We start from the raw sequence: 26,821 nt of genomic DNA on the forward strand, positions 1-26,821 counted from the left end.
CTACTTTATTTCCTATATTATGAGATTTAAAATAAGACACCAAGCTATCCTCTGTGCATGTGCTTCTGTTAAGCATTTGGCTGGAATTATGAAAAAAATATGATTTGGTGGTAGCTCTTTTCTCTTCAGGAAAATCCTTACTGTCTTGTTCCCCAACATTTGCTGGGCATTCTGGTTATCCATTGAATAACTATCAATTGTTGGGGGGGCAATAAGTTGACTTTGTAAAAAATATACAAATAGAATGAGACTATTGCCTTACACAATGTAAGCCGCCCTGAGTCTTCGGAGAAGGGCGGGATATAAATGTAAATAAAAAAAAATAAAATAAAATAAAAAAATAAAATTGGATTAATTGGATGGAAAATACAGTATTATCTAATTTATGACGGTAATGAGAGAAGAAAAATATGGGCAAGTACAGGTAGTCCTTGGCTTACAATTCATTTAGTGACTGTTTAAAGTTACAATGGCACTGAAAGAAGTAATTTATGCCTTTTTCACACGACTGTTGCAGCATCACCAAAGTCTCATGCTCAAAATTCAGGTGCTTGGCAACTGACTCGTATTTATGACAGTTGCAGTGTTCCGGGGTCATGTGATCACCTTTTGTGACCTTCTGACAAGCAAAGTCGATGGGGAAGCCAGATTGACTGTAACGACTGTGTTACTAACTTAACATCTGCAGTGATTCACTTAACAACTGTGGCAAGAAAAGTCGTAAAATGAGGGCAAAACTCATTTAGCAAAGAAATTTTGAGCTCAGTTTGGAGTCATACGTTGAGGATTACCTGTCAAAAGAAAAGTGAAACACCTAGTTGGTTAGGTGAATCTGTGAATCTGCTTTGATCATTTGCAGCCTTTACATCTCACCAGCAGAAAAAAAATCACAAGGAAGAGAAGGCTGGAGCTGGTGGTTAAGCTGGCTTGCAAGAGAGCACCTCATTCTCCCTTCATGACCGTTATTGCACCGGAAAGTACTCTGATTGTTCAATTAGCCATACACACTTCCCTCATTGTGCCAGTAGTTAAATAGCATGATGCACCACTCTTATCTGTTCCTGTCTGGTTCACAGCCAGGAAATAAAGCTTGTTCACAGCCTTGGATTTGTTCCTGCTCCTATTTTCAAAAATGGCTTATCTGGGTGCATGTAACTGGAACCCTAAGACAATCCTCAATGGTTTAAGACAGGGGTCTCCAACTTGGCAACTTTAAGACTTGTGGACTTCAACTCCTAGAATTCCTCAGTCAGCTTCAGGGTTTCTGGGAGTTGAAGTCCACAAGTCTTAAAGTTGTCAAGGTTGGAGACCCCTGGTTTAAGACATCATGAAAGGATGTGAATTTTGAGTTTTGATCTGAGGATTTTAATTTGGGGATGATGGAGATAATCAATCCTCCACCTTGCTGCCAGCATCTCTGCACAAAGAGGAAGGAAAGCAAGTCAGCATTCCTGATAGCCACAAATCATATGAACAGGAGCAAACCAAGGTGGAGGAGAATCAGTATATGGCACATAGAGAAGCAACAAAGACTTGCAGCACAAAATCCCATGCAAGGTGTTGATATTTTATTTTTCCCCACTTTCATTTATCACTTCAGAGCTACTATAAGGTATTGATTGTCTAAATGGTTTGCTGTTCTATTCCAACATACAGTATGCTGAAATATCTTAAATAGTTAAATAGGCTGTTTCCCTGCAAACAATGAAACAGAAGCTCACAAAAGAAAAATATCTTACCTCTTGCCATGCTTCTGGTGTTGGGATGCTCCGCCTCCCGCCAGTCAGCTGGTCTTCAGGTCCCTGCTGCGCATATGCCCATGTACACGCATGCACACATTTACACATTCGTGCATGCCTGTGCATGTCCGCACATATGTGCGTTCATGCACATGCATACATCTTTCAGCTTGGGCATGCGCGCGCACAGTTTGTGTCTAAAAGGTTCGCCATCACCGGAATAGGACAAGCACTACTTAAGAAGCCTTGCATTGCCATGTGATGCATAATATCCACATAGTTGATAATGTGTTAAATTGCATAGTTCACAGCCAGTCCACAGTGTGGATGTGCCCTAGATGCACGGGTGAAATGCTCCCAGTTTGGACCGGATCGTGTGATCCGGTAGCGATGGGGGCGGGTAGTTCGGAGAACTGGTAGCAAAAATCCCTCCCCCCCCACTGCCCATGCCTCGCTATTCTTCTTCTCTGTCCCTGAAGCTCTCGGTGGTGATATAGCTGCAAACGGCCTTAAATGACTGCCACGGCGCTTCAAAGGGCCGCACTACAGCTCATCAGCGGTGTAGGCAGCTAATAGACCAGTGCCTCTATTTTTAAAGAAGGTAGACTGGTGCGCTCCCAAGTTTACTTTACTTATAATAATACTTTATTATTTTTATTATTTATTATTATTGGCCATGCCCCTTCAGTCATCTGACCACCAAGCCACGCCCACCAATTAAGCCAGGCCCACAGAACTGGTAGGGAAAATTTTTAGATTTCACCTCTGCCTGGATGTGATTTGGTCTCTTTTGGTGACATAATTTTTTGTTAAATGATCTTTTGTAGAGAGCGATTGTATAAATCTTTGATTATAGTGTGCGTGCTTTTCCTCTTCATTCCCACTATAGGGCTATTTGTGGAAGAAAGGCCACCTAAGAAGGAACTGGTGTGAGCGATGGTTTACCCTGAAGCCCAGTGATCTCTCATATTATGTGAGTGAAGAACGTAAAGAAAAGAAAGGGAGCATTTGTTTGGACAGAAATTCATGTGTGGAGGTAATTGGACATTTTTATTGCAAAAGAGCATATTGGCCTTTTATACTTGTAATGATCACAAGTATAGTATGTTGTTTTATTAAGAGATTAGTAATGTATGTTAGCCTGATGCCAGAAAATAATTGGTTCCTCACATGAATGTGAGGAGTGGTGCTTTCTCTTGCAGCTTTAAGGCAGGTTTGAATGTGATGTTCTCCAGGTATTCTCCGATCTTGAAGACAGTACAATGTGTAAAAGCCAAAATGTAAATTTCCATTAGTTCTACATTTCTAACAAGTACAAGATTTATATTTTCAAGAGTTAAAAAAAAAGAAAAGAAAACATTTTGTTTCCTAAACGGCACAAACTTTCGCCCCACAACAGCTTTCTTCCACTCTACTCTAACAGCAATTGCTTTTACTGAAAACAATTCAGTAAAATATGTATATATATGTATCATATATATGTATACATCATATATGTTCACTGACTTGAGTTATTTATAATAATAATAGGCAGGAAACAAATATACAAAGAAAATAAAAAGATCACAGAATTTTGCAAGTCTGAATGTGACTCCCCCTCCCTCCCTCAGAAGACTTTTTCAAATTACATTTCTGCTTCAGACTCTCATTTATTTTATCTGACTGTAGTCTTGGTTGCTGCTCTTCTTCCCCCTCAGGATTATTCCTTCAGCCGATTACAATTATGGAACACAAAATTATTTCTGTGGAAGCACCTTGACTGGAAGGAATATTAATATTCCTAGTAATCGTTACATATCCAAAATAGTGAACAAACTGAAGATATTCAAGGCATAGATAATTCTAATCAAACAAATCAAACAATCACTTCAATGTGATTGCCTTTTAAAATTCTGTCTATAAAAACATTTATTTACAAATTTCTTAAATCCAGAATCAGAAGTCTAAATAGAATTCCCAAGGAGGTAGATTTTATATTCTGAACACTCAAATACCAGTTAGATGGACATTAATATTTCTGAACAGTTGGCAAATATTAATAATTACACTGTCCATATTGTGTTCAGAGAATAATTGACAGTATATTTCTGATTGTTGTGAGCTTCTAGCTTTTGTCACTGGACAATGTATAAATTATGAGATCAATCTTGCCCTGTTAGCATGGTCACCAGCCTAGTTATTGCATTTTATACCATTTACAACTATAAGAAGTAACTAAAACATAAAAACATGCTTCCCTAGAAATTGTTTAATATGGGAAGAAAAATTATTTCATATGGGAAGAAAAAAATATCTTTTATTTTAAAAATAAAGGAAAAGAGCACTTTAAAAATATACATTTCTATTCAAAGATGGCAGAAATATCTCAAAATAATTTCAAAAAGTAACTAAAAATTATAGGAAGCTTGTAATACAATTTGTAGATTGGAATTCAGGTCATTAGACTGAATAACAGATGCCATTATAAGTTTATTAATCTTGAGGTACCACAAGGATCTCAATTGTTTTGCTATAACTGTTAGCCTCATCAGTTACATCAGACCAGAAAATGACTTCACATCAAGGCTAAACTACTTTTATTGAATTAGTTATAATAAAATAATCATGGAAGCCCAATTGTGTTGCACTTTTTCCCCTTTCATATACTCAAGCAAATTAGGGATGCTTTGCTCTTGTTAAAAAATGTTTCAGTTCCTATTTCCTAGGTAAAGTTCTTGGCCATTTCTGCCTAGGTCACCTTCCTTACTGTAATAAACCAATTTAACTATCCCCCTCCAAATGCAATTTGCATTTCTGAGAAAAACTCAGTTCTGAAGGAAGTATTTGCTTATCAGCATATTATTATCTTTGTCATGTCTCTTACATATTCTGGCTAGAATTAAGAGATTGACAAGAACTAGGAATAGAATATGGACTCAGGTCTGTTTATATAAAGGTGGATAAGTGAGGGGCAAATTTTCCATTAGGAAAAAAAAAGAGGATTCAAAGAGGAATTTGAATTGTGAAACATCATTTTGTAAGGTTTTCCCAATTATTCTACTCCTGTGATAAACAAGAGTATCACTTCAGTCATGAGGAGATTAATATGGTGATATGCTTTAATATGCTTAAAGTTGTCCCAGTGAGCTAAAAAATGCTATTTGTGTGGCCTTCTGCAAAATCGTAATAGGAATGTGGTTGTTCATAACTTGGGACACGACATAGGAAAGAGGACCATCTTCAATTAGGTTGGAAGTAACAGGTTTTGTGCTTATTAATAATGACGTTTCCCCTGTTGAAATTATAGCTAAGTTTTAAATTTCTTTTCTTTTCTAATTCAAAGATTTTGCCTGATAAAGATGGGAAACGTTGCATGTTCTGTGTGAAAACATCTTCACGGACCTATGAAATGAGTGCCTCAGATACCAAGCAAAGGCAGGAGTGGACATTGGGTGAGTATTCTCATGGTGCTTTGCATTGCTGCGTCCTGGTTCTCCCTTGAGATGATCTGAGATGAAGAATTCGAACTGCTTGATAATAAGTCTGTCATTTTCTTAAGGCAGACTTCTTTATGGACTGGCCATCTTCTTGTAGAGCATGATTGAACTTAATCAGATTGCTAGTATTTTTACCAAAAGTTAAAAAGCACCTGTGCTTTAGATTTAGTGTCAATGTCAGAACTAGCTTCGGATTTGAACCCAGGTTCTTTTAACAATGTTCTTTTGGAGATCTTTATAGAGATCCTTGGGGAGACGCCAAATTAAACCAGTATGAAGTAGCTTTTTTTTTTTGCCTCAATTTGAAATAAAGTTTCCTTGGGAAGACTGTTCCACAGTAGAATTGCAAACTTGTTTAAAAAAACATTTATTAATTCTACTAAAATTCTATTACCACAATAAAAATTAATACTAACTAAAAGAAAAGAAATCTTTCTCAAGCTACATTGAGTTGTGTAAACTTGACTATTCACAGTTGCCACTTTTGCAGCTCTGGAATCTGTTTTGGCAAATTGCAGCATATTGATCTAAAACTTGTGATTGACTGATTTTATATCCTGAGGCAAAAGGTGTTTCTTAAGTTCTGTGACTGAGAGAGCAAAAGATTGGAGCCCTGTTGATGCTTCTGTTCCCTTGGCAGCCATCCAGATGGCAATCCGTCTCCAAGCAGAAGGTAAGAAGTCTCTGCACAAGGACTTAAAACAGAAGAGGAGGGAGCAGCGGGAGCAGCGAGAACGAAAGAAGGCTGCCAAGGAAGAGGAAATGCAACGCCTGAAGCAGCTTCAGGAAGAAAAGGAGTGCAAGCTGCAGGAACTGGAGCTGCTCAAAGAGGCTCAGAAGCAAGCAGAACTTTTACTCCAGGAAGAAGAGCAACGGCGCCAGCAGCAACATGAGGAGATGCAGAAGATGTTGGAAATTCAGCTCCAGGAAGCAGAACAGGTGTGCACACTCAAAGCAGACCCTGGGAGATCCATAGCCTATTAAAGATATTATGTCAATCAATGGAATAGAAATGATTAGAATTTTATGCCATTTTTGAATGGCTTGCTCAGCTCCACAGCATCTTCTCATATAAAATCAGGGGTGGGCTGCTGGGGGTTCACAGGGGTTCAGGAGAACTTCTAGCTAAGATTCTGTGCAGTTTGGAGAACCCCCAAATCCCACTCCTGGCTTGCCCCGCCTACCCCTCCCCTCCCAGGAGTCCCCACACAGCCTGTTTTGAATGAAGGTAAGTGCAGGGCATGCACGGAAGTTTGGAAGGGCGAAAAACAGGCCTACCAGAAGTTCGGGAAGGCCTCCAGAGGGCCTCCAGTGCCTGGGGAGGCCATTTTTGTCCTCCTGGAGGCTCAAGGAAAGCCTCCGGAGCACAGGGAGGGCAAAAACGTGGTGCAGGAGGCTAACTAAGCCACACCCACCATGGCCACATCCAGCAACCGGGCAGAGAACCCCTTGCTAAAAAAATTTAAGCCCACCCCTATGTAAAATATGTTCTTGGGGACATTTAGAATAAACTTTCTGATTGAGTTAACTTAACACAATAACAGAGTTGGAAGGGACCTTGAAGGAAGGCAGGAAACCCTACATCATTTCAGATAAATGGTTATCCAACAGTTTCTTAAAAATTTCCAGTGTTGGAGCATTCACAACTTCTGGAGGCAAGTTGTTCCACTTATTGATTTTTCTAACTGTCAGGAAATTTCTCCTTAGTTCTAAGTTGCTTCTCTCCTTGATTAGTTTCCACCCATTGTCTTCAGGTGCTTTGGAGAATAGCTTGACTCCCTCTTCTTTGTGGCAACCCCTGAGATATTGGAACACTGCTATCATGTCTCCTCTAGTCCTTCTTTTCATTAAACTAGACATACCCAGTTCCTTGAACCGTTCTTCATATGTTTTAGCCTCCAGTCCCCTAATCATCTTTGTTGCTCTTCTCTGCACTCTTTCTAGAGTCTGCACTCTTTCTAGAGTTAGAATGCATCTCTTTGAAATGCAAACAGTAATGGAAGCTGGCCTTACTTAAAGTTGAACATTATAATTTAATTGCCTAATAACTGTAAACATGTCTTTATTATGATATCCCTAAATAGCTAAGGCAGACAAACAGATTGAGAGTAAAAGAGGGGGGGAGGAGTAATGGGCAAATATGTTGTATGATCACAAAGAATGTGCTGAAGTGGGGTATACAATCTCAGCCAGTTTCTTATGTAGGCCTAAGGAAGCAGATTAAATATTTATGGTTTATTACTGTACAGGTTGTAACATGCTTCTTAATAACACGGTGAACTGGTAAACTGCTTGTCTTCCTGGATAGGCTCATTATAAATATGGACCTGCCCTGAACTTTCTACTTCCTGCTGTCTGTGGCATACTCTTGACATTTTTAATGCAGACAAAGCTCTAAAGGAATTGCAGTGCATCAGGTAGCTCTGACTCCGTATGAAATGAACAGTAGCAGAAAAGAATGTTAAATTTGTACATTCTGAACAATCATGTCATCCAATATAGGATAACAGTGACCTCTGTCTGCCAAAAAGGGTAATGCAAAAGCCTTAAATAGACTAGTCTAGTGTTCTAAATGGGGGACTAAGAAATCACTTGCTCTCATTCAATCTACCACATAGGATTGCCGGTTTGGAAAACAGAAAATAGAGGAAATAATGCAATATAAACTGTTGATCTTCTTGAGGGAAGTTGTGCTATAAATCTAACAATTAATTAAGGTTCTTTGATCTAGGATTGAGTGATTTACCTGTTTTAGGTAATGCTATATCATTTGCACAAATAGGTGTATAGATTCGGCTTTAACACTAGAGGCCCAAGGAACCTCAATGAATAAGAGCATCTTCCATCAGTTTTGATTGGTCTTACTATTGCAGATTCTCTTGGGCAAAGATAACTCTCTACAAGAAGTCCAAATTCAGTTGCTGCAAAGTGCAATGCATGGATTTGCCTTGCAGCTTTAAGGAGGCTGCAGCTATATCAGAATTCTGTGACTATATTTAGTGGAGTTTCTTATTGGGCACTAAAAATTGAAGCTTGTGCATTAGTAGCTGATTTGCTGTTCAGTTATTTTCAAGGATGTATTACTGAAAGAGTGCAGAGAAGAGCAACAAAGATGATTAGGGGACTGGAGGCTAAAACGTATGAAGAATGGCTGCAGGAACTGGGTATGTCTAGTTTAATGAAAAGAAGGACGAGGGGAGACATAATATCATAACATAACATAACATAACATAACATAACATAACATAACATCAGAGTTGGAAGGGACCTTGGAGGCCTTCTAGTCCAACCCCCTGCCCAGGCAGGAAACCCTACACCGTCTCAGTCAGATGGTTATCCAACATTTTCTTAAAAATATCACTGATCCAATATCTCAGGGGCCACCACAAAGAAGAGGGAGTCAAACTATTCTCCAATGCACCTAAGGACAGGACAAGAAGCAATGGATGGAAACTAATCACGGAGAGAAGCAACCTAGAACTAAGGAGAAATTTCCTGACAGTTAGAACAATTAATCAGTGGAACAACTTGCCTCCAGAAGTTGGGAATGCTCCAACACTGGAAGTTTTTAAGAAGAGATTGGATAACCATTTGCCTGGGGTGGTGTGGGGTTTCCTGCCTGGGCAGGGAGTTGGACTAGAAGATCCCTTCCAATTCTGTTATTCTATATTATTATAATTATTACTATAATTATTTTTTTATTAATTGATTTTTTTAAATTGTTTTTTAGGCCTAAACTGATCATGAAAATATTATATTAAGGAATCCCCAATTTCCATGTAGGTTTCTTAGGCCTTTTTACTGTAAGAACAAACCCTCCTAATTGTTCTCCTGAATGCTAATATTGAACCAGTCATTGAGTGTAGGTGGCCATTCTCTTGTACAATAAACTTCTAGTAGAGCTTAGGTTGGGCCCCATTGTGGAGTTTAGAAACCTACTTATTCACCTAAGCATTCTTATGATCTTACCAGTTGCTATTTTTAATGGTTCGTTTGAACACTTTTACTGATTTTTATGACTTAATGGTCTTATAGCTATTATAAAACAATTCCTGCAGAAGATGTAATTACATAATCATTAAGAATCAACATGAACTTGATTGCACATTATTCTTTTTTAAAATCAAAATTGTTGATAAGTCATAATAACATTTCAATAAGTTTAGTCCCACACGATAAATTTGGAGCCATGACCTGTTTAATTTTTTTTTATACATATTATCCTTAGTGATTTATATTTCCTTCCTTGTGTGTCCAATCACACTTGGCCAATAAAATTCTATTCTATTCTATTCTATTCTATTTGCCTTTTCCAACTATGGTGGACTCATCATCTCCACCCACCATTATAATCTAATAACCTAAAATGTGGCAGGTTAATGGGTGAGTGTGGGTTATATATGGAAAATAATAACATCGTTGGTGTCCAGATAAAACTAGAGACTTTACCAGTTACCTACTTCACCAGCTACTGCTGAGAATTAGGCTGCTTTTAGCCCCGTGCTGTTAGCCAGGATACATTCTGGCTGCTCACTGTCTTTACTTCACCCACCTGCAGGCTCGGGCTTCCATGCAAGCAGAGATGGTTCTAAAGGAGGCAGAGGCGGAACGTCAACGCAAGCGCATCGCAGAGCTGGAAGACATGCAGCAACGACTCCAAGATGCTCTGCAGCAGGAGATTAAAGCTCGTCAAGATGAAGAGGCTGTGAGATATGAACAGGCCAGGTAACATCTGCTGAATAGCATTGAATTATTGTAACTTCTGAGAAGAATTAGGTTAATAAGAAAAGCAAATAAAAGGCAAATGATTTTGATGACATAATTCTGACTATGTATTGAATCTATTTTTACGACATTCCTACTTTGAAATATCTTGAAGGCAGTATATAATTATGTACCTAATTAAAGTGAAGGAAAAACACTGAAATATTAGCAAATGAAATTATAATAAATAAAAACATTGGGTGTAAAAGATACGTAACAAAAACATAAGAAGAGAGAAAGGTACTTTTCACAGGAAAAGCCTGAATGAAAAGGTGGGTCTTCAAGAGTGCTAAAATATGGGCATCTCCCAAATGCCAGGGTGTAAACATGGGTACCACCTCAGAGAACCTGCTCATTTGAAATAAACAACAGGATAGAAATGGTACAAGATGATACAGAAAAAGATCAGAGAAGAAACATGTGAATTCCTTAAAAAGAGAATTCCCAGCAAAGTCTTTCTCTTTCACTTTATGATACCATAAGTGACCGTACCCAGGGAGGAGGCAATTTGTTCCTTTTGCAGAGCAGACTTACTAATTTCCTTCATAGTGTTATGGGTTGCTTATGAATCATGGGACTAACCCAAACTTTAGACTCGAAACCATTCACAGAATGAGAATGAATTAAATCCTGTATAACTTTGTTAGATTGCTGGCAGAGGAGGAGGAAAAACTGAAGCAGTTGATGAAATTGAAGGAAGAACAGGAGGAATATATTATCAAGGCCCAACATGAAAAACTGGCTCTCAAGCAAGAGATGGAAAGCAAGAGCAAGTTTCTGGAAGAAACTAAACTGCAGTTGGAAGAAGTCAGATTTAATAGGGAGAGGATGGACCAAGATGTCATGGTAAGCACTGGAGCTGTGCCTGTTTTTTCCGCTTTCGAAGAGGTTTTATTTTTTTAAAACCAAGGGTTTTTATCTCCCATTTCATACCCTATAGCACCAATTCCAGTCTTTTTGATTTGAGGAACCAATTTTCATGGAAGACAATTTTTCCAGGGACTGAGGGGGAGGGGAAAGGAACACACATCCTAGATCCCATGCATGCACAGTTTTGCTCACCCATAGCTCATCTCCAGTTGTGCTGCCTGGTTCCTAACAGTACACAGATGGGTACCAGGGGGTTGGGGACCCCTGCTTATGAAACATGCTATTCCCAGAGGTGAGGCAAGCCTCCACTCTTCTAATTTTCCAAAAAAAGTGTTAAAATCTAACTTTACCAATAAGCTTGACGGTCTAAAAGTATGATGCAGTCCTGGGGATGGCTGGTGGCCTGAGGACACTCCCATTCCCTTGTTAATCTCCTAGACTTTTGAATTCTGTACATAGAGTTTTATCTTTACTTAGAAGTTTTAACTTCTTTCTTTGTGCTTTTATTTATGTATTTATGTGATTTTATTAAATGCTGTAAAATGTCCCAGATTATTTAGGTGAGATGGGGCATGTTGAAATTAAATAAAACAAACAAACAAACACATACATACATACCAACATACACATAGGCAGACCTTTCATGTCATTTTCTATTGCTGTAGTTAACATTTCCATTTTAAACACTTCACTCAATATTGAAAAAAATGAGGTTACTGATATCAAAATACTCTTAGATTTTACACTTTTAAAGTGCTAATCTGAGTGCTCTTAGACTAGACTAGACTAGACTAGACTAGACTAGACTAGACTAGACTAGACTAGACTAGAGTAGAAAACAATTGCTACCAACCTGCCTTCCATTGAGGACCTGTATACTGCACAAGTAAAAATGAGGGCTGTGAAAATATTTACAGACCCCTCACATCCTGGACATAAACAGTTTCAACTCCTACCCTCAAAACAGTGCTATAGAGTACTGCACACCAGAACAATTAGACACAAGAACAGTTTTTCCCCAAACGCCATCACTCTGCTAAACAAATAATTCCCTCAACACTGTCATACTATTTACTAAGTCTGCACTACTATTAATCTTCTCAGCGTTCCTTCCACTTATGATTGTATGACTGTAACTTTGTTGCTTGTGATTTATAAGGATAAATCCTTTCCTGATTGCTTATTTGTACCCTATGACTATCATTAAGTGTTGTACCTTATGATTCTTGATGAACGTATCTTTCTTTTATGTACACTGAGAGCATATGGACCAAGACAGATTCCTTGTGTGTTCAATCACACTTGGCCAATAAAAAATTCTATTCTATTCTAGTCTAGTCTATTCTAGTCTAGTCTAGTCTAGTCTAGTCTAGTCTAGTCTAGTCTATTTTCTGCAGTTCTAATTATCCTCTGAAGTCTGTGTCTGTCTTGTTGGGTTGCAGAACCAAACCAGACAGTTATAGAGGTGCAGATGACAGACTCAGTAATTCCTCTGTAGAACTGTATCAGCAGCTCTTTGGGCAGTTTGAGCTTTCTGAGTTGGCGCAGAAAGAACATTCTTTGTTGTGGTTTTTTTATGACGTTTTTGATGTTAGCTGTCCATTTTAGATCTTGCAATATGGTAGAACCTAGAAATTTGAAGGTCTCTACTGTTGAAACTGTATTGTATTGTGAGAGGTGGAAGTATGGAAGGCTTTCTTTTAAAGTCTACCACCATTTCTACAGTTTTGAGTGTATTCAGTTCCAGATTGTTCCAGTCACACCAGGAGGTTAGTTGTTCAACCTCTTGTCTGTATGCGGATTCATCATTGTCTCGAATGAGACCGATCACTGTTGTGTCATCTGCGAACTTCAGTAGTTTAACTGATGGATCATTAGACATGCAGTCATTGGTATACAGAGAGAAGAGAAGTGGAGAGAGCACACAGCCTTGAGGGGCCCCTGTACTAATTGTACAGGTATCTGATGCGATTCTGCTTAGCTTCACCTGCTGCTTCCTGTTTGTTAGGAAGCTTATGATCCACTTACAAGTATGCTCAGGTACTTATAGCTGGTTTAGCTTAGTTGGAAGAGTGTCTGGAATGATAGTATTGAATGCTGAACTAAAGTCTACATAGAGGACCCTTCGTAGGTCTTTGGAGATTCAAGATGTTATAAAGGATATTTATTTTATTTATTTATTTTATTCAATTTTTATACCGCCCTTCTCCCGAAGGACTCAGGGCGGTGTACAGCCAAGTAAAAAATCACAATATCAATATTAAAAGAAATTAAAACAAACATATTACAAAGTGGCCAGATTTAAAACGAATTAAAATATTAAAATATAAATAACCCAATAAAATTTTCACCCAATAAAATTTTAGGCCAGTCCCGCTTGAATAAATAAGTGCGTTTTCAGCTCACGGCGAAAGGTCCGAAGATCAGGCACTTGACGTAAACCAGGGGGAAGCTCATTCCAGAGCGTGGGAGCTCCCACAGAGAAGGCCCTTCCCCTGGGGGCCGCCAGCCGACATTGTTTGGCGGACGGCACCCTGAGAAGGCCCTCTCTGTGAGAGCGTACGGGTCAGTGGGAGGCAAACGGTAACAGCAGGTGGTCCCGTAAGTACCCGGGTCCTAAGCCATGGAGTGCTTTAAAGGTGGTGACCAAAATCTTAAAGCGCACCCGGAAGACCACAGGAAGCCAGTGCAGACTGCGCAGGAGAGGTGTTACATGGGAGCAACGAGTTGCTCCCACTATTACCCGCGCAGCTGCATTCTGGACTAACTGCAGCCTCCGGGTGCACTTCAAGGGCAGCCCCATGTAGAGAGCATTGCAATAATCCAGGCGGGAAGTTACGAGGGCATGAGTGATTGTGCATAAGGCATCCCGGTCAAGGAAGGGGCGCAACTGGCGCACCAAGCATACTTGGTGGAAGGCCCTCTTGGAGACGGCCGCCAAATGATCGTCAAACGACAGCCGCCCATCCAAGAGGACACCCAAGTTGCGCACCCTCTCCGTTGGGGCCAATAACTCGCCCCCCACAGCCAGCTGCGGCTGCAGCTGGCTGAACCGGGGTGCCGACATCCACAGCCACTCCGTCTTGGAGGGATTGAGCTTGAGTCTGTTTCTCCCCATCCAGACCCGTACGGCTTCCAGACACCGGGACAGCACTTCGACAGCTTCGTTGGGGTGGTCCGGGGTGGAAAAGTACAGCTGCGTATCGTCAGCGTACAGATGATAACTCACCCCAAAACCACTGATGACCTCGCCCAGCGGCTTCATGTGGATGTTGAACAGGAGGGGCAATAGAATCGACCCCTGAGGCACCCCACAAGTGAGGTGCCTCGCAGTCGACCTCTGCCCCCCTGTCAACACCGTCTGCGACCGGTCGGAGAGATAGGAGGAGAACCACCGATAAACGGTGCCTCCCACTCCCAATCCCTCCAACCGGTGCAGCAGGATACCATGATCGATGGTATCGAAAGCCGCTGAGAGATCTAATAGGACCAGGGCAGAGGAACACCCCCTGTCCCTGGCCCTCCAGAGGTCATCCACCAACGCGACCAAAGCTGTCTCCGTGCTGTGACCGGACCGGAAGCCGGACTGGAACAGGTCTAGATAGACAGCTTCATCCAGGTACTGGGGAAGCTGCCATGCAACCACACTCTCTACAACCTTCGCCACAAAGCGAAGGTTGGAGACTGGACGATAGTTACCCAAAATAGCTGGGTCCAGGGAAGGCTTCTTGAGGAGGGGTCTCACCACCGCCTCTTTCAAGGCGGCGGGGAAAACCCCTTCCATCAATGAAGCATTTATAATTCCCTGGAGCCAGCCTCGTGTCACTTCCTGAGTAGCCAGCACCAGCCAGGAAGGACACGGGTCCAGTAAACATGTGGTTGCATGTAACCTTCCCAGCAACCTGTCCACGTCCTCGAGAGCCACAGACTCAAACTCATCCCAAACTACCTCAACAAGACGTGCCTCCTCCATCCCATCTGGATCATCGCAATTTTGGTCTAAACTATCCCGAAGCTGAACGATTTTATCGTATAGATAACCGTTAAACTCCTCAGCCCGTCCCTGTAGGGGGTCATCCCGCCCCTCCTGACGAAGGAGGGAGCGGGTCACCCGGAACAGGGCGGCCGGGCGGTTATCTGCCGATGCAATGAGGGAGGAAACGTAGGAACGCTTCGTCTCCCTCATTGCCACTAGATAGGTCTTAGTGAAAGACCTCACTAGTGTCCGATCAGCCTCGGAACGGCTAGACCTCCAGGTGCTCTCTAGGCGTCTTCTCTGGCGTTTCATCTCCCTCAGCTCCTCAGAGAACCATGGAGCCAAGTGAGATCTACGCTGGGTCAGAGGCCGCAAAGGCACGATACGGTCCAAAGCCCCAGCCGCGGCCCGTTCCCAGGCCGCAACTAGTTCTTCAGTCGTGCCGTGGGCAAGATCCTCAGGGAACGGCCCAAGCTCCGTCTGGAACCTCTCCGGGTCCATCAGGCGCCTGGGATGGAACCAACGCATTGGCTCCGTCTCCCTGCGGTGGTGAGCGGCGGTCCGAAAGTCTAGGCGAAGGAGAAAATGATCTGACCATGACACCGGTTCTGTCACTAAATCTCCTAATTCCAGATCATTAATCCACTGTCCAGAGATAAAAATCAAGTCTAGTGTGCCTCCCCCCGTGTGTGTAGGGCCATCAGTTACTTGAATCAGGTCCATGGCCGTCATGGAAGCCAGGAACTCCTGCGCTGCCGTCGACGACAAGCCGGCCGATGGCAAGTTGAAATCTCCCATGACCAAAAGTCTGGGAATCTCAACTGCCACCTCGGCAAGCATCTCCAGCAGCTCAGGTAGGGCTGTAGTCACGCAGCAAGGAGCCAGGTACGTGATCAACAGACCCATCTGATTCCTATGGCCCCACTTCACAAGGAGGGATTCACAACCAGCTATCTGAGACACAGTGGACTCCCTCGGCTCTAGGCTTTCCTTAATCACAACCGCCACCCCCCCACCCCTACCTTGGGCCCTCGGCTGATGAAATGCACGGAAACCTGGTGGGCACAACTCAACCAGGGGAACACCCCCCTCTGTGCCCAACCAGGTCTCCGTAATGCCCGTAAAGTCCGCGGACTCCCTCTGGATAAGATCATGAATCAAGGGAGCCTTATTAACCACAGAACGGGCCTTGCACAGCATCAGCCTAAGACCCAAGCTCTGAGGATCCTGACCAACCGGGGAACGAGTAAGGACTAAGGGGCCGGAGCACGTGATCGCTTTAAAACATCGAGCACGTGCTCCCAGAGAACGATACGACCCCTTGCCTCCGCCATATCTGCCTCTCCCACTCACCGTACAGATGGAATAGCACACTCCGCTCTGATCATCCCCCTCCCCCCCTGTCTTCGGACCCAATAAAATAGTGCCGTGAGCATGCACTGGGACTGGCAATACCCTCCCCGTCTTTAAACCCCCCCCCGACGGGCTACCCCCATTACCCGACCTTACCCTCCCAACCCTTAAAAATTCCCTATTTAAAAAACCCCACAGGTTCTTTTTTTTCGCATGCCACCTCTGTGGGTCCCAAAACCCGTCATAGAGGCCGGCCCTCGGTAGTGTGGAGGGCCATATCTGCGAGGCGGGGGCACCTCGCAGTTGCAAGAGTTCATAAGAAGAGTAGCGCGTCGTAATAGAAGATAGGACCGGCGAAAGGGGTCCAACTCCGAAAGGCAAGAATGATGGTAAAGTTAATGATGGTATCTGATGGTATTAGTCCTAGATAAAAACAGGCCTAAAATGATGGCATAAATAAATAAACCAGAATGCTGATAATCCTAATAAGGGTAGACAAGAATAGAAACCACAAAACAGTCCAGATGGTAGTCTGTCGGAAGTCTGAAATCAAACATCCTGGTGTAAGAAGAGGGGGAGGGGGATGTTCCATCATAAGCAATGTCGGCCTCTGTTGCATCTCCTGCATCTTCCAAGGCCCCAAAAGGGCCAACACAGGCCAAGAATGCCAACAAGGCCAGAAGAGGCGTAGCAGATGTTAAACCGTCCAAAGAGGGTCTCCAAGCTGATAAGTCCACAACACCTCCATCACCTTCCCGCTGTCCTCCAACCACCACCTCCAAGCCAGGATAGAACACACGGTCCAGGGGTCCCTTCAACTCCAGCACCCCCTAGTGCATCCTCACCCGGTTCGGAGGCCCGGACTCTCCAAGCCTCTCCTTCCGAGGGGCCAAACCTATCCCGCAGGTTGAACCTCTCCGAGAGGCTGGAGGATAGAAAGGACGCCAAGATCATCCACTGGCAGCAAGGGAAAGCCACAGGCGCCATGGCCGGAGAAAGATGGAACGTCACAAACCCTGTTGCCATTGTCCAGTCCAGGTTGAAAAATCCAAAACCCAAGCGGCCCAGCGCAGCCAGGACGACACGATGTAACACGATATGGTAATCAGGAGGGAGGTCGACCATACCAAGCCCAGACCCAACGCCAATTGCAGGAGCCAACTGAGACTTAGCTGAGAAACCGGCCAGAAAAACGGCCGAAAAAATGCCGAGTCATCGCCCCACTCGCCCCGCTCCCAGGCCCGAAAACAAACATGGCCACCGGAACTTCGCTGATTGCTTACCCGGCCCCATTCTCAGCAGCCGTGGGCTCAAAAAGTCCGAAAACCCTTCTCACGGCTGCCGATCAGATAACAGTCCAGGCCGGGGGCAGCAGGCAGCTCGGCGGCGGTTTAATCATTTGCCAAGCCTCGGAGGCCCCTCAAACGCCGGAGCCGACTCTTCACCGGTGCGCCATCTTGCGCATGCGCAGAACCTTGTGCAGAGCCATATTAACAGCATCATCTGTTGATTTATTTGCTCAGTATACAAATTGCCAGGGGTCTAACAGCAGATCCATGATAGTTTTCAAGTGGGATAGCACTAGCCTTTCAAAGGTTTTCATGACTACAGATGTTAGCGCAATTGGTCTGTAGTCATTCAGTTCCTTGATTGTAGGCTTCTTCTGCATTGGGATGATACTAGAGCGTTTGAAGCAAGAAGGAACATAGCGCATCTCTAGTCATTTATTGAAGATACAGGTGAAGATGGGGGCCAATTGGTCAGACAGATTTTTAAGCAAGAAAAAATTATCTTGTCTGGGCCTGGAGCTTTTCCTGGCTTTTGTCTGTGAAATAGGTCTTGCACTTCCTTTTCTGTGATCACTAGGGGTTGTGAACTCAATGGGATGGGGTCAGTTGTAGGAGGTTTGGCTGTTGTTGGTGTGTCTGAGATGGGAGTTGTGGTGATAGGTTGCTGTAGTTTCCTTTCAAACCTGCAGTAAAACACGTTCAGGTAATCTGCCAGTTGTTGATTTCCTTCAGTCTGGGAAGGAGGTTTGCCATACAAGTGCTGTTGCTGGTATTATTATGTTATTAAAACAACCAAAAGATTTTCACATTTTTATTTTTAAAATATTTAAATATATAATTTTAAAATATATTATTATTATTATGCATTCATTTACTGTCAATTAATTTATGCAATCTAAGCTAAAGAGTGCCCAGGCAGAGCAAATACACTATAGAAAAGATGATCTCTGATGCATATCTCCACTGTAACTGAATGTTCAGATAGTAGTTTCAAAACCAAACTTTGTAAATAGTTGTCACATAGATTCAGTTTGTCAGTCAGAATGATTCAAATTGATAAACAGTATTGTTGTAGAGGTTTGAATTAATTCAGTAAGATTGATATGATTCATTGAATTGATTTAGTGAAACTATTAGAATCAATGTTTACAAATCCACTAAATGCTGCTATTTTTCTGCTATACAAGTGGTTTGGCCAGCCATACTTCATGGAATTCATTACTTCCTTGGTACTTTCAAGTACTGGGTACTATTACTACAGATATTTTTACTTGTTTGCTTAACTAAATACTTTCAAGTACAGGTTTTTTGGGTGGGGCAGGGGCTAAACTGAGAAGTCAAAAACAAATGTTCCAGAAAAAATTACATTTAAACTGCCTTCTATTATGCCATGAAAAATGCATGGATGCGTTCATGTAAGTCATCAGGACTTGAGCTAATTGAAGGTGATTTTACTTTAATCTCATTGTGAGTTAACATTGTTATACCACTAGATGGCATGCATTAACCTGTTACAGTATTCTGCTTTTAAAAATTAAAAATAATAATATGCCAAGATCTCAGGAAATCAGATATCTCAAAAAAATCATTCTCTTATATAGATTTGGCCATTTAATCTTTAAAATAATAAAATTATTTAAAAGTCATCTTAATTCTAATGTTTGTATTTTAGGGCTTACAGTGCATGAAACTGGGTAATTGTGCCAACCACTTGAAAAAATTGCATTATTCCACTCAAGAATAGTTTCAGATTTCTTTGCATTTTCAGTAGCATCTGCTATATAGAATTAAAGAACTGTAGCTTAGCATACCTATAGATAAATGTGGCTGTAAATGGAGATAGAAGATCAGGTTTTTCCCTAAGGATGCTCCAAAATGGGTAAACTGATCTAGTGTCAGCCCTTCAAGAGAGAACCAGGTCAGGAAACTCACTCCACATGATCAGAACTATACTTTATTAAATCAGGTTATTACAAAAGAATCTTGCAAGTCTGTTGTATTTCTTTCCCTTTTCAGTGAACCAGGGAGGAGTCTTTGGAGTCTCTTCTTAATACTATCAGCTTTCCCAGAACTTAAAGAATGCTCCCATCCTGTTTATTTACATAATGATTTCTGATTAGCTGCTTCAAGGCTGTCTCCTTGGCTATCTACAGCTAGTTACTTATATCATCTGATCTCATCTATTTGGTTTATTCACAGTGTGAATAAAAAAAACTCATCAGAGCTCCGCACAACCCTACTTTTAATTTCCCTAATTTTGATTTTATTACATTTTAAGGGGCTGGTGATCAACTTTAACATTTCAGTTTCAAAATTGCTGGCTCTAAATAGAATTTGCTTGCCCAAATTATTTCTGTAGGGTAGTGTTTTTCAACCTTCGCAGCTTGAAAATGTATGGACTTCAACTGCCAGAATTTCCCAGCCAGCATGTTAGCTGAGGAATTCTGGAAGCTGAAATCCACACAGCTTCAGGTTGCCAAGGCTGAGAAACATTGGCGTAGACTAGAGGATGCTTGATGAGAATCCCATTCCTCATGCAGTTTGGCCAAAAGGGACAAAGGAGAGTACCTTCTCTGCAGATACTTCTAACCTGTGGGATGTCCTCCATTAGAAGCTTAAGAAACATGCCCTCACTTCTAACATTCAAAAAGCTTAAAAACCACAATTTTTTAAAATGCATTTGGCAACTGAAGCAAGAATGGGTAGAGGTACCTGAGTTTGGGATGAATCTTGTTCGATGTTAAAGACGTCATGAATTTATAATACTCTTAATTGTTGATTGGGTATGCTATTTTTGATATATTGATCATGTTAATTTGTTGTTTACTGTATTGTTACCTATTGCATGTTGTTTGTAAGCCCTTTCAGAGTCTGGTGATTCAAGAGACATCAAACTTTTTGCAGTAAGTAAACAGTCCTTGGCTCCAATGGGCTGCCCCGCCCTTTCCCTAATCTTCCCAACACTCTCCTTTTTTTTATTTCATCCTAGCAACCAGCGTCCTTGGATTTTTCCCACTTTCTTCCTCCCTCTGAAATGCTTCTCCCAAAATATGCATGTTTCAGAGTTGTGCCTGAATTAAACGTGTCCAGTCATGGACCATTCAAAATTAGCTGTTCTCTGCATGGATTGTTCTGTACATACTTAAATATTTTTGTAAAGAAAATATTTCAAAGGTTTAAAAAAATGTGAGAAAGAAATAGAGCTCTTTAAAGAAGTTGCCATGATCACTTCCCTCAGGACAATTCTTCTCCCTGTGCTTTAATGGGCCATTTTCTATCTACAAATTGCAAAACAGAGTCCTGCTCTTTCTCTGTTTCCCTTCTTAAAATATTGCATATTTTTTTTAAAAAGCTAAGAAATAGTAAAATAATATAAGAGATTAGCTGATAACTATTTTCCCCCTGTGAAATTCTGTAATATAATTATTTATAAGACCTTGTCTGAAAAGAACCTGAGAATTGTATCCCAGAGTTTGTGATGATCTTTCAAGGAGACAGCCTTTTTTGATTTAATGCTGGCACTTATAACACTGTTGCCTCAAGACAGTTTCAATTGTTTCAGTCCTTTTCCTGTTAGCTAGAAAGTTAGCTTTCCTGTTACAGAAAGTGCTCTTAATTGATTAATTACATCTTCATGTAACATTCTAGGCCATTTGCATTTTCAGTAGGATATATCGTATTTTTTGGTCTATAAGATGCACTCCCCCCCCACCAAAGTGGGTGGAAATGCCTGTGTGTCTTATACAGTAGAGCAAATATTGCTGAAGCCGCCACCCCCACCCTTTGGCCTTTGCCTTTCAGCAGTTTTCCTCCTTGCAGCAAACAGCAAATAGCCTGGTCAGCTTCAGCACAGCCTGATATAGCATGAGCAGCTGATTGGCGGTTGGCTCGGCCTCCCGGAATACCGCTGATCAGCTGCTCATGCTAAATAAGGCTGTGCTGAAGCTGACCAGGCTATTTGCTGCAAGGAGGCAAATTGCTGGGAGGCAGAGGCAGATATTTTTTTCTTGTTTTCCTCCCCAAAAGCTAGGTGCGTCTTATGGTCTGGAGCATCTTATAGTGCGAAAATTACGGTATATAGTTCAGGGTTGTACTGTGGAGTCCTTGGTGCTCTTGTTTACTTGCAGACATTACATTACCCAACTAGGTAACATCAGTGTGAATGAGTGTGGGCTTTAGTTTAGTTTTCTCCTTGGTAAATTCCTTGATAAGGGTATTGTTTTCTGCTTGATTGTATTTTTGTTGTTCAATATAAAATCTTTTTTTTCAGTAGGTATGATGACTGCATTCAGTTGATTCACGATTTATAATTCACTAAGAGTTTACCACTTTGATTATATAGAAATTACACATATTTTAAATAGAGCTAGCACCCAAATCTCTTTTTCCCCCTCTTCCATTGCAGATAGCCCAGCAGAAGCTCCAGCAAGCCAGCACCAATGTAAAGCACTGGAATATTCAGATGAACCGACTGATGCACCCCATTGCTCCAGGAGGTATGACTGCAGAAGTATTTGGCTATGAAGCAAATTATGCAACTCTAGCCAGGTGCCTTGTTTCAGGCTTGCAAGTTAAGCACACACAAATTTATAATTATCTGGCTGCCAAGGGATAATCTTGTGCTTTTTGAATAGACATTGTGTTTGTGTTTGATCTTCTTCCAGAATTTATGACCACAATTGTTTGAAAGATTATTTGTTCTCTTCTACAAGAGAACAGATATCCAGGTTGAAGTCCAGCAATCTGGAATATTCCATTTGTTTGTATGTGCTTTGCTATTATTTCCTACCATTGCTAAGTTCTGCTTCAAGAGAGGCAGTTTATAATTTCTAAAACACATGCATTCTGTGTACTTGTGGTAACAGTGATGGGTATATGCCTAGTAATTTGTCCCTTCTTAAAATAAAAATAAATATGCCATGTGCTTTTCTTTTCTGGTTTATAGAAAAGCGTACCATGACAAGCGGAGGATTCACTGGCTTTAATCCTGCAATCCTGTCCAAAAGAGAGTCATCTGTCAAATTGAAACAAAATATGGAAAAAAAGAAATCAGATCTTGAGACGAATGAAAGCAAAGAAAACGTAAATGGAGAGACAGAGAAGCAGATGCCGATGTCAGAAAAAGATGATTCTGGCTCAGAAAGCCCTTGTTTAGCTTCAGAAGAAAAATAAACCCACTTAATTGAAATCTAGGGACCAGAATATAAGTGTCAGGGCAGCTTAATGATTATTATAGTTTATAAATAGTGAACATATGTAAAGATTGTACAGGGAAGAATTGTGATGATCTCTGCAGTTAAGCCACACAGTGCTAGAATTAACCCTACAGGTCTACACATACACATATAAATATTGCTTCCTGATTGAAACTTCAGAAGTATGATTTAAATATGGGATTATGGTTTCCCCAAAGCATGCTCTATTTGGTTTCAGCAGATGAAAAAGAGTTCTGGTAATGCTGTATCCTATTATGGTATTAAAAGTTCTAACAGTTGGTGGTCACAATACCCACTGCTGTAATATGCCAAGAATTCTGTCATTCTCTCTAAAAATAATAATAATTGTAAAATGTATTGTCTAAACATGTGTTATAAAAATGGAGTCTTATTCTTTTTGGCAGTGTCATTTAAATATTTGTGTCATTCATCTAACCTTGTATTATTAGTTAGTTGAAAGGAAATAACCAGAGTTTATGTAATTTTTGGAAATGTTATGTCCCTAATGTTAATGAGACAAATCAGCATTTAATAGAAAAGGTTACAAAGATAGAAATTTGATGTTTGGTTTCATTACGCTACTGATGTATTGCACTATACAATACAATTTTTTTAGCTGAACATTTTAGTTGAAGTTCCAAATTAAAACATCCTAACAAATAATTATCCAGCCTGGAGAGGAGAGGCCATTGTTTTCCTTGATAAGTGGCTTTACCTTGTTTAAGTTTCCATAGCTAATATTGAGAAAAATGAATCTTAAGAGCCAGCTAAGAATTATTTTGAAAGACAGCAGGCAATGCAAGGCAGATCTTATTACATAAAGGGCTGCAAACATTGCTACTATGTGTAAAGATAAAATTCTAATTCCTGGTATGTTTTTAAAATTTCAAATGCTTCATATTTAACTAAATCACAACTATCTGGAAAGTAAAATACAAAATAAACACAATCTTATTCCATTGTGATATGATGGAGAAAGATTCAGAGAGTACCTTTAAAAAAGTGATGAAGCCACTGTTGCTTATAGCACAGCAATATATCATTTGTGTTGTTCCCCTATTGCTCTTATCAAGCAAGGTTTTGAAGCATGAGGAAAATATTATAAAATGTTTTGAATCAAAACAGATACTATGTATAACCTATGAGTAATAATGACTTGATATAAATCTAAAAAAGATAAAGGTAAAGGTTCCTCACACACTTATGTGCTAGTTGTTGCCGACTCTAGGGGGCGGTACTCATCTCCATTTCAAAGCCGAAGAGCCAGCGCTGTCCGAAGACGTCTCCGTGGTCATGTGGCCGGCATGACTCAATGCCAAAGGCGCACGGAACGCTGTTACCTTCCACCAAAGGTGGTCCCTATTTTTTCTACTTGCATTTTTACGTGCTTTCGAAACTGCTAGGTTGGCAGAAGCTGCGACTAGTAACAGGAGCTCACCCTGTTACACAGCAGCACTAGGGATTCAAACCGCTGAACTGCCGACCTTTCGATCGACAAGCTCAGCTGTCTTAGCCCCTGAGCTACTGTGTGCCTAGTGATATAAATCTATCCACTCTAAAAAACAATTTCCAATTCTTGCAGAAGTAATTCTACTCTGAAATTGTCACATTAGGTGGCAGCAGCTAGCTGTTTTTGGCTGATTTTACGAAGGTGAGAGAGTCTGATCTGGTTAGGATTTTGACAGTTCATCAAGAAATTCAAGAATTGTAGATGAGACTGGGCAGTTGAAAAAAAAAACATCCATTCAAGAAGAAAATGAAGAAAAGGGAAGTATTGTACCTCATAAATGTAGACTTAGTATCTACAACAGGTGAGATGGTAAGTACTTTCTAAATTGTACAAAGGTAATTGAATACTTCCAATTTTTAGGGAGAAAACCTTTCACATGGTAAATTATAAGAAAGATTATTTCTGTTCTAATGTTCGCCTGAGCATATTAACTTTGTAAGTGCAAAGACAGCCTGGCACTTTAGCTTGGCATAAAATAGATTGAGAAATGAGTCTGCTCATTACAGGTAATTGTTGTTGTGATGATGATGATGAAATGGCTGCTAGTATATCACACAACAGAGAATCAGATTTTGCAGCATTGTAGGTCTGCAGCTCTTTTTGTGTTTGTCCCTCTCAAATAATTCAAAATGTACAGTATTTGCTGTTTAGTCTTTTCTGCTTGATTTTCCTTTCTGTACAACATCTCCATGTTACAAATATATGCAGTATGACAGAAGCCTGTACTCTTTCCTATAGCATTTTTCAATTTGCAAGGTTTCTCATCTTGCTTTGGTGCCTGAAGTTTGGCTTGCCTGTTAGCTTTTCAGTGGCTAGGTTAAAATGTTATTGGCTAATTCATGCTTAATGTGTTGTATAAATCCAGAGAATAGTTACCCAAACAGTTGGGTTAATTCAGTAAATCATGTTTTCAGTTAATATGTTACGTGAATGTAGTTAATGTTATTCAAAATTTCAATAGGTAAATTAAGTCAAAAGTGGTGGAGTTATTGGAATTATTGGAATAGAAGCCTAATTAGAGATTACCATATCAAATTCTATAAACCAGCATGGATTAACTTTTTGATGAGGCAAACTGTGTTTTGGGGGAACAAGGACTGTAGTGTGCAGAACAGTGATGTACAATGGGAGAGATGATGATACAAAGTGGGAGATAGTGCTTCATTTGACAGGATTTTTCTTCGGTTTGGAAAGGTGAGTATTTGGAGTTTATTTTCATATGTAATCTACTTCAGGAATTAGAAAACACAAATATATGTTTTATATTTAAAAACAGGAAATTGTGTAACGTTTGTTATTATCTCAATAATTTTGGTTTAGGCATGTAACAACTAATACAGCATGCTGTGAAAGAGTCTGAGATCCACAAAAGTTCAAAGTAATTTGCTGTCACATTACTGCAGGCCGCTCACACCTGTTATGGTCAATGTAACCTGGGTAGTAGCTAATGTACCTCCCACACCTATGCAGTATTTTCTTTCAAATCTCAGCTTGTGGTTAGCTACTTAATAATGAAAATGCTGCATCCTTGCATATTACAGTAGTATACTTTTCAAAGTGGCCAGTAAGGTGGTTAAAACAACACAAAACAAAGCAAAATATTCCCATAAAGTGAAAACTTCAGCTAATTGTTTTGAAACTTTTCTGCCTGTAGCCAGAAAAGAAAAAAACAACACACCTGAGAACCAGGTGACTTTTCAAAAAAACAAAAAAAACCCCTAAAGCTCCAGAAATAATCATTCTCACTAGCTACTGTTACTTCAGAATTTCAGCAGATGGGTGTGTGAAAAATATGACAACTTGTGAAGGCTAATGACAGGATTTTAGTTGCTTATGTATGCGGTTAAATTGGTTTAAGTCATTTTATTGCCAAGGAATAATTTAAAGGAATAATTCAGAATTTATTTTTTATTTGACTGGGCAGAATATGAGAGACGTAAGACATAAACTCGTTTTGCAGTCGAGCACAATTGTTAATCCTATTTCACATAATTGAAGTACAATTGAACTTCATCCCAGGGAAGCTTTTTTACTAAAGCCAACTCGGGCTAATGACTCTTTTTCCATCCAGGACTGTAAACTGTTGTCAACCACTATCCTAGTTACCAAGCTACATTCTGGAGCCTAGAATCATTTAAGAACATCCAGACCTTTTATTAAGCTGGGTGACCTTGGGCCAATCACTCTCTCTCTCTTCATAGGAAGGAGACACTTCTGAAAATCTTGTCAAGAAAACTGGAAGGACTTGCAGCTAATGCAAGGGAACTGGCAAGTAAAATATCTACAGAGAACCAGGGTGGTGAAGGCTACATTTTAAAAAAAATCATGGTTTCAAAATAACTAAAAACACATATTCACATTGCACAAAATTGGGAATAGCTGAATGTCACCAGAACTGCTATTGCTTGTCTCTTAAATTTAACAAGAGGGGTGTGTGGTTTTTTTCCCTCTCCGAAGTTCTAAATCTCCGTTTTGGATTTAGCTTCCCAAATTCCTGATGGCGGGAGTTGTAGATAAATATATCTAGGGAACTCTAGTTTCAGGCTGCTCGTTATAAATTACCGCAACAGAAATGAAAACACCGGTTTGAAAAATTACTCTTGCGTCCGGTAAAGAGCTGCTGGTCTC

At 40.7% G+C, this 26,821-nt stretch overlaps 1 protein-coding gene across 3 annotated transcripts in view; it reads left to right on the forward strand.

Moving 5' to 3' along the window:
• The window catches only part of DEF6 (DEF6 guanine nucleotide exchange factor), a 66,135-nt gene extending 43,056 nt beyond the window's left edge, over positions 1-23,079 (forward strand). For all 3 annotated transcript variants that reach the window (XM_058176895.1, XM_058176898.1, XM_058176897.1), the window contains 7 exons: positions 2,629-2,775; positions 5,062-5,170; positions 5,856-6,154; positions 9,774-9,940; positions 10,627-10,825; positions 21,873-21,963; positions 22,413-23,079. In XM_058176895.1, coding sequence (XP_058032878.1) covers positions 2,629-2,775; positions 5,062-5,170; positions 5,856-6,154; positions 9,774-9,940; positions 10,627-10,825; positions 21,873-21,963; positions 22,413-22,639 — 1,239 coding nt within the window. In that variant the 3' untranslated portion in view covers positions 22,640-23,079. The remainder of the gene's footprint in view (positions 1-2,628; positions 2,776-5,061; positions 5,171-5,855; positions 6,155-9,773; positions 9,941-10,626; positions 10,826-21,872; positions 21,964-22,412) is intronic.
• The last annotated feature ends 3,742 nt before the right edge of the window (positions 23,080-26,821 follow it).

Source organism: Ahaetulla prasina, chromosome 3, assembly GCF_028640845.1.
Source record: "Ahaetulla prasina isolate Xishuangbanna chromosome 3, ASM2864084v1, whole genome shotgun sequence".
NCBI classification, from domain to species: domain Eukaryota; kingdom Metazoa; phylum Chordata; class Lepidosauria; order Squamata; family Colubridae; genus Ahaetulla; species Ahaetulla prasina.